This window comes from Sus scrofa, chromosome 8 (genome assembly GCF_000003025.6).
Source record: "Sus scrofa isolate TJ Tabasco breed Duroc chromosome 8, Sscrofa11.1, whole genome shotgun sequence".
Classification (NCBI taxonomy): domain Eukaryota; kingdom Metazoa; phylum Chordata; class Mammalia; order Artiodactyla; family Suidae; genus Sus; species Sus scrofa.
The window spans coordinates 47,579,777-47,594,892 of NC_010450.4; the positions used below are offsets into that span (position 1 = coordinate 47,579,777).

The 15,116-nt window shown below is 36.1% G+C and overlaps 1 protein-coding gene across 16 annotated transcripts in view; it reads left to right on the forward strand.

The window, feature by feature from the left end:
* Positions 1–15,116, forward strand: part of RXFP1 (relaxin/insulin like family peptide receptor 1) — a 129,868-nt gene that overhangs the window by 106,312 nt on the left and 8,440 nt on the right. For 11 of the 16 annotated variants that reach the window (XM_021101289.1, XM_005666665.3, XM_021101295.1 and 8 more), the window contains 4 exons: positions 920–991; positions 10,750–10,821; positions 12,020–12,091; positions 14,549–14,778. In XM_021101289.1, coding sequence (XP_020956948.1) covers positions 920–991; positions 10,750–10,821; positions 12,020–12,091; positions 14,549–14,778 — 446 coding nt within the window. The remainder of the gene's footprint in view (positions 1–919; positions 992–10,749; positions 10,822–12,019; positions 12,092–14,548; positions 14,779–15,116) is intronic. The other 5 variants (XM_021101292.1, XM_021101296.1, XM_021101290.1 and 2 more) reach the window with 3 other exon arrangements.

Below are 15,116 nucleotides of genomic sequence, written 5' to 3' on the forward strand. Positions count from 1 at the left end.
AGAGTTTCCACCGTCAAAGCTACCACAAGAGCTACTACTCTCCGAAATCTTCTTAGAACTAAGCAACAAGGTCGTTCCATGTTCAGCCCCCTCTTCTATACACACATGAGGTAACACAAGAAATATCCTGTCCCAGCCGTATATGAAATCCAGTGCATGTCAGCTGTGGAAGAAAATAGCACCTGAAATAATCCACTTCCACTTGAAAATCATAGTAAACCCAAGCAAAAGAAAAGATTAAGGCTCCAAACCATATTTCTACTTAACAGGGAAGAAAGGAAAGAAGGAAGGAAGGAAGGAAGGAAGGAAGGAGGGAAGGAGGGAAGGAGGGAAGGAGGGAAGGAGGGAGGGAGGGAGGGAGGGAAGGAGGGGAGAAAGAAAGACAGGCACAACACATGTATTAATTGAATTAGAAATGTATATCTGTATTGATCAAATACCACCAAGTATTGTCTCTGAGTGAGTTATAAAATGGGATAAAATTTTTTTTTTACTTTTTTGTCTTTTTTTAGGGCTGCACCTGCGGCATATGGAGGTTCCCAGGCCAGGGGTTGAATAGGAGCTGCAACTGCCAGCCTGCGCCACAGCCACGGCAACGCAGGATCCAAGCCATGTCTGTGACCTACATCACAGCTCACAGCAACATGGGATCTTAACCCACTGAGCAAGGCCAGGTATTGAACACTCAGCCTCATGGTTACTAGTGGGATTTGTTTCCACTGCACTACAACAGGAACTCCAGATAAAATATTTTTATCTTTTACCATTTCACTCCGTTTTTAAAGTTTCAACTTCTATTAATTAGTATAACTCACTAATAGCATGGTTGAAAAGTTGTATAATGATTTTCTAATAAATTACAGAACTATGAATAAAGTCCTAAGAAAGTAATATGACATGTTTGCAATTATTTCTCTAGGGATTTAGGAAGTAATAAGATTGAAAATCTTTCACCACATGTATTTAAGGATCTGAAGGAGCTCTCACAATTGTAAGACTGATATGAATTTTGTATCTTTATTTTTTCATTTCTTTTATTGTTTAAGTTGTGATAAAATATACATATGTACATTTACAATTTTAACCATTTTTAAGTGTACATTCACATTGTCGCTCAACCACCACCACTGTCCATCTCCAGCACTTTTTCATCTTCCCAAACTGAAACTCATACCTATTAAGTAATAACTTCCCATTCTCTCCACACACACACCAGCAGCTAACACTTCATGTTGTCTCTATGATTTTGACATCTCTAGGTACCTCATATAGGTGGAATCTTACAATAATTGTTCTTTTGTGACTGGCTGATGTCACTTAGCATAATGTCTTCAAGGTTCATCCATGATGTAGCATATGTCAAAATTTCTGAATATTATTATTCTGAATAATAATCCATTTTGTGTATATATCACTCTGTATTTATCCATTCATCCATTGATGGACATTTGGGTTGCTTCCACCTTTTAGCTATTATGAGTAATGCTGCTGTGAATGTGGGTTACAAATATCTGTTCAAGAACTTGCTTTCAATTCTTTTGGGTATATATCCCCAAGAGTAGAATTATTGGATCCTATGGTAACACTATCTTTAATTTTTTGAGGAAACACCATACTCTCTTCTGTAGTGGCTACACTATTTTACATTCCCACTATCAGTACATAAGGGTTCCAATTTCTCTGTATCTTCTACAACACTTGCTATTTTATAATTTTTTTATAATAGCCAACCTAAAGGATGTGAAATGGTATTTCATGTGGTTTTGATTTACCTTTCCCTAATGACTATTGATGTTGAGCGTCTTTTCATTTGCTTATTGACCATTTGTGTATCTTGCTTGGAGAATGTCTCAAATTCTTTGCCCATTTTTAAATTGTGTTGTTTCAGTTTTCATTAAGTTGTAAGAATACATATATTTTTGATACTAAATCATTTTCAGATATATATATTCTTCTATTCTGTAGGTTAGCTTTTCACTGTATTGACAGTGTTTTCTGATGCATAAAAGTTTTTGATTTAGATGTAGTCTGAATTTTCTTTCTTTTTTTTTTTTTGTTACCGGTGCTTTTGGTATCATATACAAGAAATCATCACCTAATCAAATGTTGTAAAGCTTTTCTCCTCTGATTTCTTCTAAGAGTTGTATAGTTTTAGCATTTATAGTCAGGCCTTTGGTCCATTTTGAGTTAATTTTGTACATGGTAGAAGCTAAAGATATAGGCTTATGTTTTCGCATGTGAATATCTATCAGATTTTCCCAGCTCCATCTGTTGAAAAGACCATCCTTTCCCCCACTGAACAGTCTTGACGTGTGTTTAAAAGTATTTGACCATGTATACAAAGAATTGTTCTAGGATATCTTCTCTATTCCATTTTTCTCTATAACTACCTTTACACTATTACCACGCTGTTTTGGCTTCTGTGGCTTTGTAGGAAGTTTTGAATCAGGAAGTGAGACTTCCAACTTTGTTCTCCTTTTTCAAGGTTATTTAACCTATTTATATTCCCCTGAGATTCCATATGAATTTTAGGATGGGTTTTTCTATTAATGCAAAAAAATAATTGGAATTTGGCTAGAGATTACACTGAGTCTGTAGATTGCTTTGGGGAGTATTGACATCTTAACAATATTCCATTTTTTAAGCTATGAACACAGGATGTCTTTCCATTTATTGGTATCTTCTTTAATTTCTTTTTTGTCAAATATTATTTGTTTTGTTTAAAGTATGTTGTTTACAATGTTATGCTAATTTCTACTGTACAGCAAAGTGACAATTATACAAATATATATACATTCTTTTTTTTTTTTTTTTTTTTTTTTTGCTTTTTAGGGCCACACCTGTAGCATATGGAAATTCCCAGGCTAGGGGTCAAATCAGAGCTATTGCTGGCAGCACCACAGCCACAGCAACAAGGGGATCCAAGCCACATCTGTGACCTACACCACAGCTCACGGCAATGCCGGATCCCCAGCCCACTGAGCTAGCACAGAGATTGAATCTGCATCCTCATGGATACTAGTCAGATTTGTTTCCCCTGAGGCACAGCAGGAACTCCCTATATGCTTTCTTTTCTATATTCTTTTTTTTTTTTTTTTTGTCTTTTTGCCATTTCTTGGGCCGCTCCCGCTGCATGGGAGGTTCCCAGGCTAGGGGTCGAATCAGAGCTGTAACCACCAGCCTATGCCAGGGCCGAAGCAACGCAGGATCCGAGCCGAGTCTGCGACCTACACCACAGCTCACAGTAACCGGATCCTTAACCCAGTGAGCAAGGGCAGGGACCGAACCCGCCACCTCATGGTTCCTAGTCGGATTCGTTAACCACTGCACCACGATTGGAACTCCCTCTATATTCTTTTAAATTATGGCTTATCGCAAGATACTGGATATAGTAACCTGTGCTACACAATAGGACCTTTTGCTTATCCATTCGAAATGTAATAGTTTGCATTTATCAACCCCAAACTCCCAGTCCCTTCCACTTAACCCCCACCCCCTTGCTGGTGGCAACCGTAAGTCTGTTCTCCATGTCTGTGAGTCTGTTTCTGTTGTGTAAGTAAGTTCATTTGTGTCATATTTTAGATTCCACATATAACTGATATCATATGGTATTTGTCCTCCTTCTGACTTAACATCTCTTAGTATGAGAATCTATAGCTGCATGCATGCTGCTGCAAATGGCATTATTTTGTTCATTTTATGGCTGAGTAGTATTCCACTGTATACATCTACCACACCTTCTTAATCTATTCATCTGGAGATGAACGTTTAGGTTGTTTCCAAGTCTTGGCTATTGTAAATATTGCTGCAATGGACATTGAGGTTAATGTATCCCTTTGAATCATTTCTTTTGCTTGGGCGTATGCCAAAGAGTTGGATTGCTGGATCATATGGTAGTTATATTTTTGGTTTTCTGAGGAACCTCCATACTGTTTTCCATAGTGGTTCTACTAATTTATATTCCCACCAAGAGTGCAAGAGGGGTCCCTTTTCTCCACACCCTCTCCAGCATTTGTTATTTATAGACTTTAATGATAGTAAATCTGAACAGTGTGAGGTATAGGTATTTCACTGTAGTTTTTATTTGCATTTCTCTAATAATTAGTGATATTGAGCATCTTTTCATGTGTCTACTGGCCATCTGTATGTTTTATCTGGAGAAAAGACTTCTGCCCATTTTTTGATTGGATTGTTTTTGTTGTTGATTTTTACGAACTGTTTGTATATTTGGGAGTCCTTGTCAATTCCATCATTTGCAAATATTTTCTCCAATTCCTTGTGTTGTATTTTTGCATTTTTATGGTTTCCTTTGCTGTGCAGAAGCTTGTAAGTTTGGTTAGGTCCCACTTGTTTATTTTTTTTTTAATTTCTATTGCCTTTGGAGACTGATCTAAGAAAACATTGCTATAGTTTTGTCAGAGAATGTTTTGTCTATGTGCTCCTCTAGGAGTTTTATGCTAGCATGTCTTATGTTTAAGTCTTTAAGCCATTTTGAGTTTATTTTGTGCATGGTGTGAGGGTGTGTTCTAAATACATTAATTTACACACAGCTGTCCAATTTTGCCAGTACTACCTGCTGAAAAGACTGTCTTTTTCCCAAGACAAGAATATAAAAATTCTCTCCTCCTTTGTCAAATACCAATTTACCATAGGTGTCTGGGTTTATTTCTGGGCTCTCTATTCTCTTCCATTGGTTCATATGTCTGTTTTTGTACCAGTACCACACTAATTTGATTATTGTAGCTTTGTAGCATTGTCTGAAGTCTGGGAGAGTTATGCCTCCTGCTTTATCTTTTCCTAAGGATTGCTTTGGCAATTCTGGATTTCTTATGGTTCCATATAAATTTTTGGATTATTTGTTCTAGTTCTGTGAAAAATATCATGGGTAATTTGATAGAGAGCTGATTAAATCTGTAGATTGCTTTAGGTAATATGGGTATTTTAACAATATTAATTCTTTCAATCAAAGAGCAAGGGCTATCTTTCCATCTCTTTGCATCTTTTAACATTTCACTTACTAATGATTTATAATTCTCAGTATATCAGTCTTTCACCTCCTTGGTCAGGTTTATTCCTAGGTATTTTTTAATGTGTTTTAAAAGGTTTTTTTTAATACTCTTTTTCTGATATTTCATTGTTACTGTAAAGAAATGCAACTGATTTCTGAATGTTAATCTTGTATCCTACTACTTTGCTGAATTCACTTATCAGATCCAGTAGTTTTTGTGTGGAGTCCTTAGGGTTTTCTATGTATAGTATCATGTCATCTGCAGATAGTGACAGATTTAACTCTTCCCTTAAAATTTGGATACCATTTATTTCTTTTTCTTGTCTGATTGCTGTGGCTAGAAGTTCCAATACTATGTTTAATAGAAGTGGTGACATTGGGCATCCTTGTCTTGTTGCAGATTTTAGCAGGAAGACTTTCGGCTTTTCTCTGTTGAGTGTTATATTTTATAAATGGCTTTTATTATGTTGAGATATGTTCCCCTATACCCACTCCAGTTTTTATCATGGAGTCTGTCAAATGCTTTTTCTGCATCTATTGAGATGATCATGTGGAGGGGATTGTATGTTTTGTTTCTTTTTTTGTTTTTGTTTTAGGGCTGCACCTGCAGCATATGGTAGTTCCCAGTCCAGGGGCTGAATTGGAGCTGTAACCACAGGCTTACACCTCAGCCACAACAATGCCAGATCCAAGCCATGTTTTCAACCTACACCACAGCTCACAGCAATGGCAGATCCTTACCCCACTGAGCAAGGCCAGGGATCAAACCTGTGTCCTCATGGATCCTAGTCAGATTAGTTTCCAATGAGCCACTACAAGGACTCCAATCATGTGGTTTTTGATTTTTCTTTTGTTAATGTGGTGTATGACATTGATTGATTCGCATACAGTGAACCATCCTAGTGAACTTGGGATGAATCCCACTTAGTCCTGGTGTATGATATTTTTTATGTGCTATTGGACTCAGTTAGCTAAAATTTTGTTGAGAATTTTTGCATCTATGTTCATCAAAGATATTGGCCTATAATTTGCTTTTTTGCTAATATCTTCATCTGGTTTTGGTATCAGGATGATGATAGCTTTGTGGAATGTCTTTGGGAGTGTTCCTTCTTCTTCTACCTTTTGGAAAATTTTAAGAAGGATCAATATAAGTTCTTCTTTACATGTTTGGCAGAATGTGCCTGTGAAGCCATCTGGTTTTGGACTTTTGTTTACAAAGAGTTTTTTTTTCAATTACAAATTCAAATTCATTTCTAGTGATTGGTCTGTTCAAATGATCTATTTCTTCTTGATTCAGTTTTGGTTGGCTGTATGTTTCTAGAAAGTTGCCCATTTTTTCTAGGTTGTAAAATTTGCTGGCATATAATTATTCATAGTATCCTCTTTTTTTAAATTTCTTCAGTATCAGTTGTGATTTCTCCTTTTTAATTTCTTATTTTATTTATTTGAGTTCTCTCTCACTTCTTCTTGGTGAGTCTGACAAGAGGTTTGACAATTTTGTTTACCCTTTCAAAAAACCCAACTCTTGGTTTTATTGATTTTTTTTCTACTGTTATTTTAATCTTCATTTCATTCATTTTCTCTCCAATATTCATGGTTTCTTTTCTTCTGCTGACTTTAGGTTTTGTTTGTTCTTCTTTGACTAATTCCTTTAGGTGGTAGGTTAGGTTGTTTATTTGAGATTTTTTTGTTTTTTGAGGAGGACTTTCGGTCTTCCTCTTCATACTGCTATGAACTTCCCTCTAAGAACTATTTTTGTGGCATCCCATAAATTGTTGTATGGTTGTGTTTTCATTGTTGTTGAAATGAGTTTTCATTTCAACCTCATGGTTCCTAGTTGGATTCATTAACCACTGAGCCACGATGGGAACTCCAAAACATCCTCTTCTTCAGTTGATGCATTTATCATTAAATAGTATCCTCCTTTATCTCTCTTTATGGCCTTTGTTTTAAAGTCTATTTTGTCTGGTATGAGTATTGTGATTTCTGCTTTCTTGTCATTTCCATTAACATGTAATATTTTTTCCATCCCCTCACTTTTAATCTTTGTGTTTCCTTTGCCCTAACATGGGTCTCTTGTAGGCAGCATACTGTAGGCTCTTGTTATTTTAATTCAGCCTGCCACTCTATGTATGTCATTCAGTTCACTGACTTTTAAGGTAATTACTGATAATTTATGTATTTGTTGCCATTTTAAACCTTATTTTCCAGTTGATTCTATGTTTCTCTTTGTTCCTTTCTTTTTCTTTTTATGGTTTGATGATTTCCTTTTATATTATGCTTTTGACCTCTTCTTTTTGGTTTTTGTGAAACTATTGTTTGTTTGGGGTTTATGTTTGCTCTGTTGTTCAAGTATGTTAACCCTTTCCTATATCTGCTTGATTTAGACTGATAGTGACATAGGCTAAACACATTCTTTAAAAAAAGAATCTATATTTTCTTACTTTCCTTCCCCACCTTTTATAATTTGGATATCCTTTTGTACATCTTCATATTTATCCTTTTGCTGTTCCTTGTGTTTATCATTACTTTCACAAATAGTTTTCTTTTTGATCTGTATACTGGCTCATTTAAGAGATTTACTTTCCAATTGTGATTTCCTCCTTCCTATATCTTCTTGGCTCTTTTCTATTTAGAGAAAACCTTTCAATATTTCTTTAGCATAGTCTTAATATTGCTGTATTCTTTTAGTTTTTCCTTGTCTGAGAAATTCTTTATTTCTCTTATTGTAAATGATAATCTGGGTAGGTAGAGTATTCTAAGCTGCAGATTTTTCAGTTTCAAGGCTTTGAATATATTGTACCATTCCCTTATGGCCTACACTGTTTCTGTAGAGAAATCAGCTGATGGGGTTCCCTTGTAACTAACTGTGTTTTTCTCTTGCTGCCTTTAGAATCCTCTCTTTTATCTTTAACTTTTGCAGTTTTTGTTATATGTCTTGGTTTGTGTTCATCTTGTGCTTCTTGTGTCTGGATATCTATTTCCTTATTTATGTTTGGGAAGTTTTCAGCCATAATTTCTTCAAATACATTTCCGATACCCTTTTCTCTTTCTTCTTCTTCTGGAATTCCTATTATGCATATTTTGGTATGCTTTATATTATCTCTTAAGACCCTTATATTGTTTTTATTTTTTTCATTTGGTTTTCTGTCTGCTGTTTTGATTAATTCCCTTATCCTATGTTCCAGACCACTTGTTCTTTCTTCTGCATTATTATTCTGCTAGTCATGCCTTGTGTTCAGCTTTCATCTCAGCAAATGAATTTTCTAGTTTTTCTTGGCTTCTCCTTATAGTTTTTAGTTCCTTTTTGCAGTAATCTGCATTTCTGTTGATAGCTTTTCCTAATTCCTTCAGCATTTTCATTATCTCCTTTTTAAACTTGGTTTCTATTAGACTAAAAAGTTCTGTTTCATTGTTCCTTCAGGAGAATTCTCTTGGTCTTTTAACTGAGACTGTTTCCTCTGCTTCTTCATTTTGCTTACATTTCTCTTACTCTGTGAGTTTAGGAGAAATAATTGTCTACTGTAGTGTTGGAGGGCTATTTATGTGCAGGGGCATTCCTACATAACTTGTGTGGGTTTAATTTGTGTGTGTGTGTGTATGTGTGTGTGTGTGTGTGTGTGTGTGCATGTGTGAGAGGGATGGTTTTGATTTGGATGCTTGCCATCTCTTTCCTCAGTGTATACTGGCCATTATCCCCATGATAGGGGTTATGCAGGTGCACAGCCTGCACACACTGCCAGGAAGATTAGGACAGCAATTGGCACCCAGTTACAGGCCCCTCAGCGGTGGCATTGGCAGACTGCATGCCCTCCTGGGAAGGTTAGGGCAGTGACTGTTGCCTGCTCATAAGACCCTCAGTGGATACAGTAGTCTGCACCTACTTCTGGAGTCTGAGATGGCAGCAGCAGCTTACTCCTGCCCCCAGAGCTAATGCAAGGGGTGCCCTGCTGCCTGCAAGCCCACACATGGAGAAAGTTCCCATGGTGGTCCTGCCCCTGCCCACTTCAGTGGAGGTGCATCTCAGGCTGGGGCATGCAGGTGGCAGCACCATCTGTGCAAATCTTTCTCCACTTTGTTCTCTGCAAACCAGTTCCTGCACTCATCTCCAAGGCTTTTAAGCTCCTCCTTTGTTCTGGCTGGTCTGCCTGAGAGTGAGGGGTCTTCTTGGTGTGCAGAAACCTTTCCTCTTTCACATATCCTTCCCAGGTGCACTAGTCCCATCCCAATTCCTTTCTCTCTCTTTCTTTTTTTCTTTTTTTGTTTTGTCCTACCCTATTACATGGAGATTTTCTTGCCCTTTTGAAAGTCTGAGGTCTTATACCAGCAATCAGTAGATGTTCCATGAGACTCATTCCATGTGTAGATGTATTTGTGGGAGACAGTGAGCTTCATGTCCTTCTCCTCTGCCATATTAATCCCTTCATTTTTGTCATTTCTTTCAGCAACCTTTTGTTTTCAAAGTACAAGTCTTTCACCTTTTTTCAAATTATTTATTCCTAAGAATTTTGTTCTTTTGATGTTATTGTAAATGGAATTCTTTTCTTAATTTTCAATTTGGATTGCTCATGATTAATGTATCGAAATGCATTTGATTCTTGTTTGTTATTGCATTTGATTATTGATTATTGTCTGATTATTTTGTGTTGGTTTCATATTTGGCAATTTTGCTGAATTGTTTGTTAGTTCTGACAGTTTTGTGTGTGTGTGTGTGTGTGTGTGTGTGAAATCTTTAGGGTTTTAAACACATAAAATTGTGTCATCAGCAAACATTTACTTCCCCCTTCCCAATTTGGATGCCTTTTATTTCTTGCCTGATTGCTCTGGCTAGGACTTCCAGCACTATGTTAAATAGAAATGGTGGAAATAAGCATACTGGTCCCATTACTAAATTTAGAGAAAAGGCTTTCAGCCTTTCACCATTGAGCATAATGTTAGTTTTGGCTTTCACATATGGCCTTTATTAAGATGGTTTTGTTTCTGTTCATAGAATATTGATTTACCTTTGTTTTTTTCACACACACAACACATTTTTCGTTGTCATTCTTCATCTCGTTCCTTTTTTCTGTAATCACCACCCCTCCCTTACCCAACTAATGGTCTAATCTGGAATAAATTTCTTAAAAAAGTGAAACTGCCCTGAGAAGTTCCACTTAATCAATGATTCTTGTTTCAAGGTGTTATTCTACAAAGATGTTGAAATGTTCTCCATTTGTGTTCAGCTAGACCATTACTTTGAATTATATCTCTTTTTTCCTAGCCATGGATTTTTGCTTTTCATTTCATGCTTCATAGATTGCTAATACAATAGGCCACTCCTTGACATAATTTATTGTAAAAAGGATTCATTATGATTTTATTAATTTAAATTTTTACTAAATGAGATTATTTTTCTTTCATTTAAGCCACACCTGATTATATGCAAAATCTGAAATGAGCACAGCATGTTTTGGGGTACCTACCTCCTCCAGTTGGAGTTGTTTCTCCACCACTCCACTTTCATGCTCATGTTATCTAACCTCTCTCCATTATTAGCACAGCCACAGAGCACTTACTGAGAACTATGTGCTGTTCTAAGTGTTTTATTTCCATCAACCCATTTGAATGTCCAGTGAGCCCTCTGGGGCAAGGGCTATAATCAACAAAAAATGTTTAAAAGTAACCCTCAGTCAATAGTTGCACTTTCTTTTTACTCAAGTAGTTTCTAGAAATGACTTTTGCTTCCTTTTTTTAAAATACAGGAATCTTTCCTATAACCCAATCCAGAAAATTCAAGCAAACCAATTTGATTATCTTGTCAAACTCAAGTCTCTGTAAGTATATACCTATGGGGATATTTTTATGATGTGATTTTTGTTTGTATACTAATAGCCAATAAATTCTATAAAATAAGATTGATAGAATCTCTAAAATCAGAAGCTTTATTTCCAGGATGTTAGTTAAACTCCACAGAAACAGGGTGCTTGCTAGGCTATAAACAGGTAGCTATTAGTTTAATCTTTCGTATTTATAAGCTAAAAATTAAATAATAGTTAATAATTTTGTATTTTTCTATAGCCACCAGGATCTTATACCAGATTGTTTGCTTTGATCCTCTGAGTAAATCTATGCATATTTATTCCTTCATTAACACCAGGTACTAAGAATTTATTATAGCTGTGGTTATCCCAACATGGAATTTTCTAGATTATATAAATCATTACTTGTAATACACACACACACACACACAAATTCAGTTAAGGTCTAAGAATTGCCTTGAGAAGGTAATCTTTAGTTAACTATTCCCTCACTAAAATGGCATTTTATTAGGAAAAAAAGTATTATTTAAAATTTTTAGAAAATTGTCAAGAACATAAAACACCCCTGCTATTGTAATATTGTCTAAAGATAATGCTTATTTATTTAACAAATATTTCTTGAATAGATATCATGCACAAAGCTTTGTGCCACAATCTATGAGGAGCCAAAAAATTTAAATTGGGAGATATATGTGTATAAATAGCAGAATCAAAAAAGAAATTGGGGAGGGAAAAAAGGATTATTATGGAATTATATGAAGTCATGTGAAAGAATTTTGAAAATGATAGAGCACTATAGAGTTTAAAGAAGCTTTCATTTGATGAAAACAATTTAATAAAAAAAATTTTTAAAGGAGTTAGAGGAGTTCCCTGGTGACTTAGTGGGTTAGGGATCTAGCATTGTCACTGCTGGGGCTCCTGTCATTGCTATGACGCCCACTCAATCCCTGGCCCAGGAACTTATCCATGCCCTGGGTGCAACCAAAAGAAAGGAAGAAAGAAGGAAAGAAAGAAAGAAAGAAAGAAAGAAAGAAAGAAAGAAAGAAAGAAAGAAAGAAAGAAAGAAAATAAATGTTAGAGAAATGCCTAAGTATGAATGTTTAGTTCAGAATAAGTGTTAACTAATAACATTTTACTAAATTTTCCTGCACAGAAACTCATTTTATTATATCCTGCATAACATGTTTTTTGATAATTAATTTGATATTTTTAGCAGTCTAGAAGGACTTGAAATTTCAAATATCCAGCAAAGGATGTTCAGACCTCTCACGAATCTCTCTCACATGTAAGCAGACTTTTTTCTTGTTCTTCACCTTGATTCAATCTTTTATGTTTCCGTATGTGTTGTGCTAATACCAACTGTACCCAATGCATCCAATCTATTAACATTTCTTACTATCTAATTTGCTGAAATGATAATTAACTCTTAAAGCGTCGATATTGTGTGAGGTGATTTTAGTTTTCCATAATTTGAATCAAAGGAGGTTTTTGGGAGGATTCCTTGGTGGCTCAGTAGGTTAAGGATCCAGCCTTGTCATTGCTGTGGTTCCAGTCACTGCTATAGCATAGGTTCGATCCCTGGCCTAGGAACTTCTGCATGCCATGGGCGCAGCTGAAAAAAAAAAAAAAAAGAAAAAAAAGGTTTGTGTGAATGTCAGAGAACATGAGTGTGGAAGGAAGGTTGTAAGCTCTCTTCAGCTCTGATGCCATTCACATATTTTTCCTGATGAGTAAGTAATTTGTGCTCACTCATCTGTGACCAGATGAAGAGATAGGAATTTACATAAACAACATAACATAATTGTAAATAATTGATATAAATGGAGAAAGGAAGAGAGAAATCCTCCTCAGGGAAAATTGCCCAGATGTCAGCACATGATGGAGCAAGGATGTATGGATAAATAGAGAACTGTCTTATCACACCATCAATTACATGCTTCAGAAACATTTTCTTTAATTGAATGTAATATATAGCAGGTATTAGAATGATCTCCGTTAATTAATTCCCTATCATGGCAGCAACCACCACTCTAAAACCTTGCTTGTATTTTAAATCTAACAGAGGATGCTCTGGTTTCAGGTTGTTTTTTTCTGTAGCTCCTTAGAGAACATGCTTGTAAAATTTTCTTGTTTGCACACAACATAAAACACTGACTAAATTAAGCAAAGCAGAGTTTATTGGAAGAAAATGGTGTAGCTCCTAAAACCCAAGAAACAACTCAAGGAGCAGACTTGAATTGAGCAGAAACTGTAGCAGATCCTGGTATCCAGGCAACAAGAGTTACACAACAGAGCAATATACTATAATTGTTAAGTTTTGATCTTGAATTATTACAAACTGTTTATACTACAAAGATCATTGCTATTTTTTTTGCCAGAATACATGGCTTTAGGGGCAATAAGATCTAATTTTAATCCCCATTCTACAGGTACTGGAAAATTTTCTTGGCAGATAATTTGCCTCTTTTGAAGGTTTATCTCCTCAAATGATAATACTGATAAAAACCTCATGGAATTGTTTTGAGAAATTATTCCTGATCCTTGGAAGATCCTCGAAAAATGGCGTTAGTGTCATTGGCAACACCATAGTAATTACTGATTCTCTGGGAAGATCTCTCTACTGATGAAAGAATTCACTCAACAAATATTTATTGAACATCTTATTATGTACCAAAATCTAATGTGAAAGATAAGCATGTTAGCAAGTAGTTCCAGATCACATAACTTTAATAGAAAACCGTAGAATCACAGAGGACAAAGCTGTTAACTCTCTTCCCTTCTCTTCTCTTCTTTTTGTGTGAAAAAGCAAAATCAGTTGCAGCTGATAGCATGGAGCTATGTAACAGTGCATTTACATACACTGAACATTAAAAATACAATGTTTCCTTGGATGGATTGTCTTAATCACACGCTAACCGTTGATTTATATTCTAAGATATGTCTTAACATTTGTATGTTCACTATGCCTATCTGCTGCTCTCCCCTACACATTCTTTTTTTTTTTTTGAACTATGGTAATGTACATTGCTGTGCCAATTTCTGTTGTATAGCAAAGTGACCCAGTCATACATATATACATTCCTTTTTTTACATTATCTTCCATCATTGTCCATCACAAAAGACTGGCTATAGTTCCCTGTGATGTACAGTAGGACCTCGTTGCTAATCCATTCTAAATGTAATAGTTTGCATCTATTAACCCCAAACTCTCCTTCCCTCCCCTCTTCCCCCTCCCCCCTCCCCCATGGCAACTACAAGTCTGTTTCTGTTTTGTAGATAGGTTCATTCCCTTTGACATTCTTTTTTTTTTTTTTTAACTTTTTGTTTTTTTAGGGCCACACCTGCGGCATATGGAGGTTCCCAGGCTATGGGTCTAATCAGAGCTGTAGCCACTGGCCTACACCACAGCCACAGCAAGGCCAGATCTGAGTCACATCTGTGACCTACACCATAGCTCACAGCAAGGCCAGATCTTTAACCCACTGAGTGAGGCCAGGGATCAAACCTGCAACCTTATTGTTCCTAGTCGGATTCGTTTCTGCCGTGCCACACGGGAACTCCTCTTTGACGTTCTTTAACCATAAAATCAAGTTAATGAGAATTAAAGTTTAAAGCTTTAGGATTCTTAATGTTTTACATTCCTCTGAGTCTCATATTAAGACATTTTCTTTCTGCTGAGAAAATAAAGAGTAGACACTGACTTAAATTTAAAATCTTATTTTCCCTTCTCTTTGTGCATCAGATATTTTAAGAAATTCCAATACTGTGGCTATGCACCACATGTTCGCAGCTGTAAACCAAACACTGATGGAATCTCATCTTTAGAGAATCTCTTGGCAAGCATTATTCAGAGAGTATTCGTTTGGGTTGTATCTGCGGTTACATGCTTTGGAAACATCTTTGTCATCTGTATGCGACCTTATATCAGGTCGGAGAACAAGCTGCATGCCATGTCAATCATTTCTCTCTGCTGTGAGTATTTCCTGGCTGAACAGAAATTGCAGTTTATATATAAAAGAATTGCTATTAGAAAATAAGGGGGAGTTCCTGCTGTGGCATAAGCCACAAACTTAAATACTTTTTAAGTTGGGGGTTTGCTTTTGCTTACTTTTACTTTCTAATAAAAAAGTATTACTCACAAGATAAAAATAATTAAGGCAATCATGGGGCAGGTACAGTTCTCAAATATCTGGTCTCACAGGTTGGAATCAGAAGTGTCCTGGTCACAGGCCTGCCCCTTGAAACTCTGGGGCCCCAGAAACTATCTCTGTAATCTGGTGATAGATTTAAATATTCCTTTACTCTTAAAA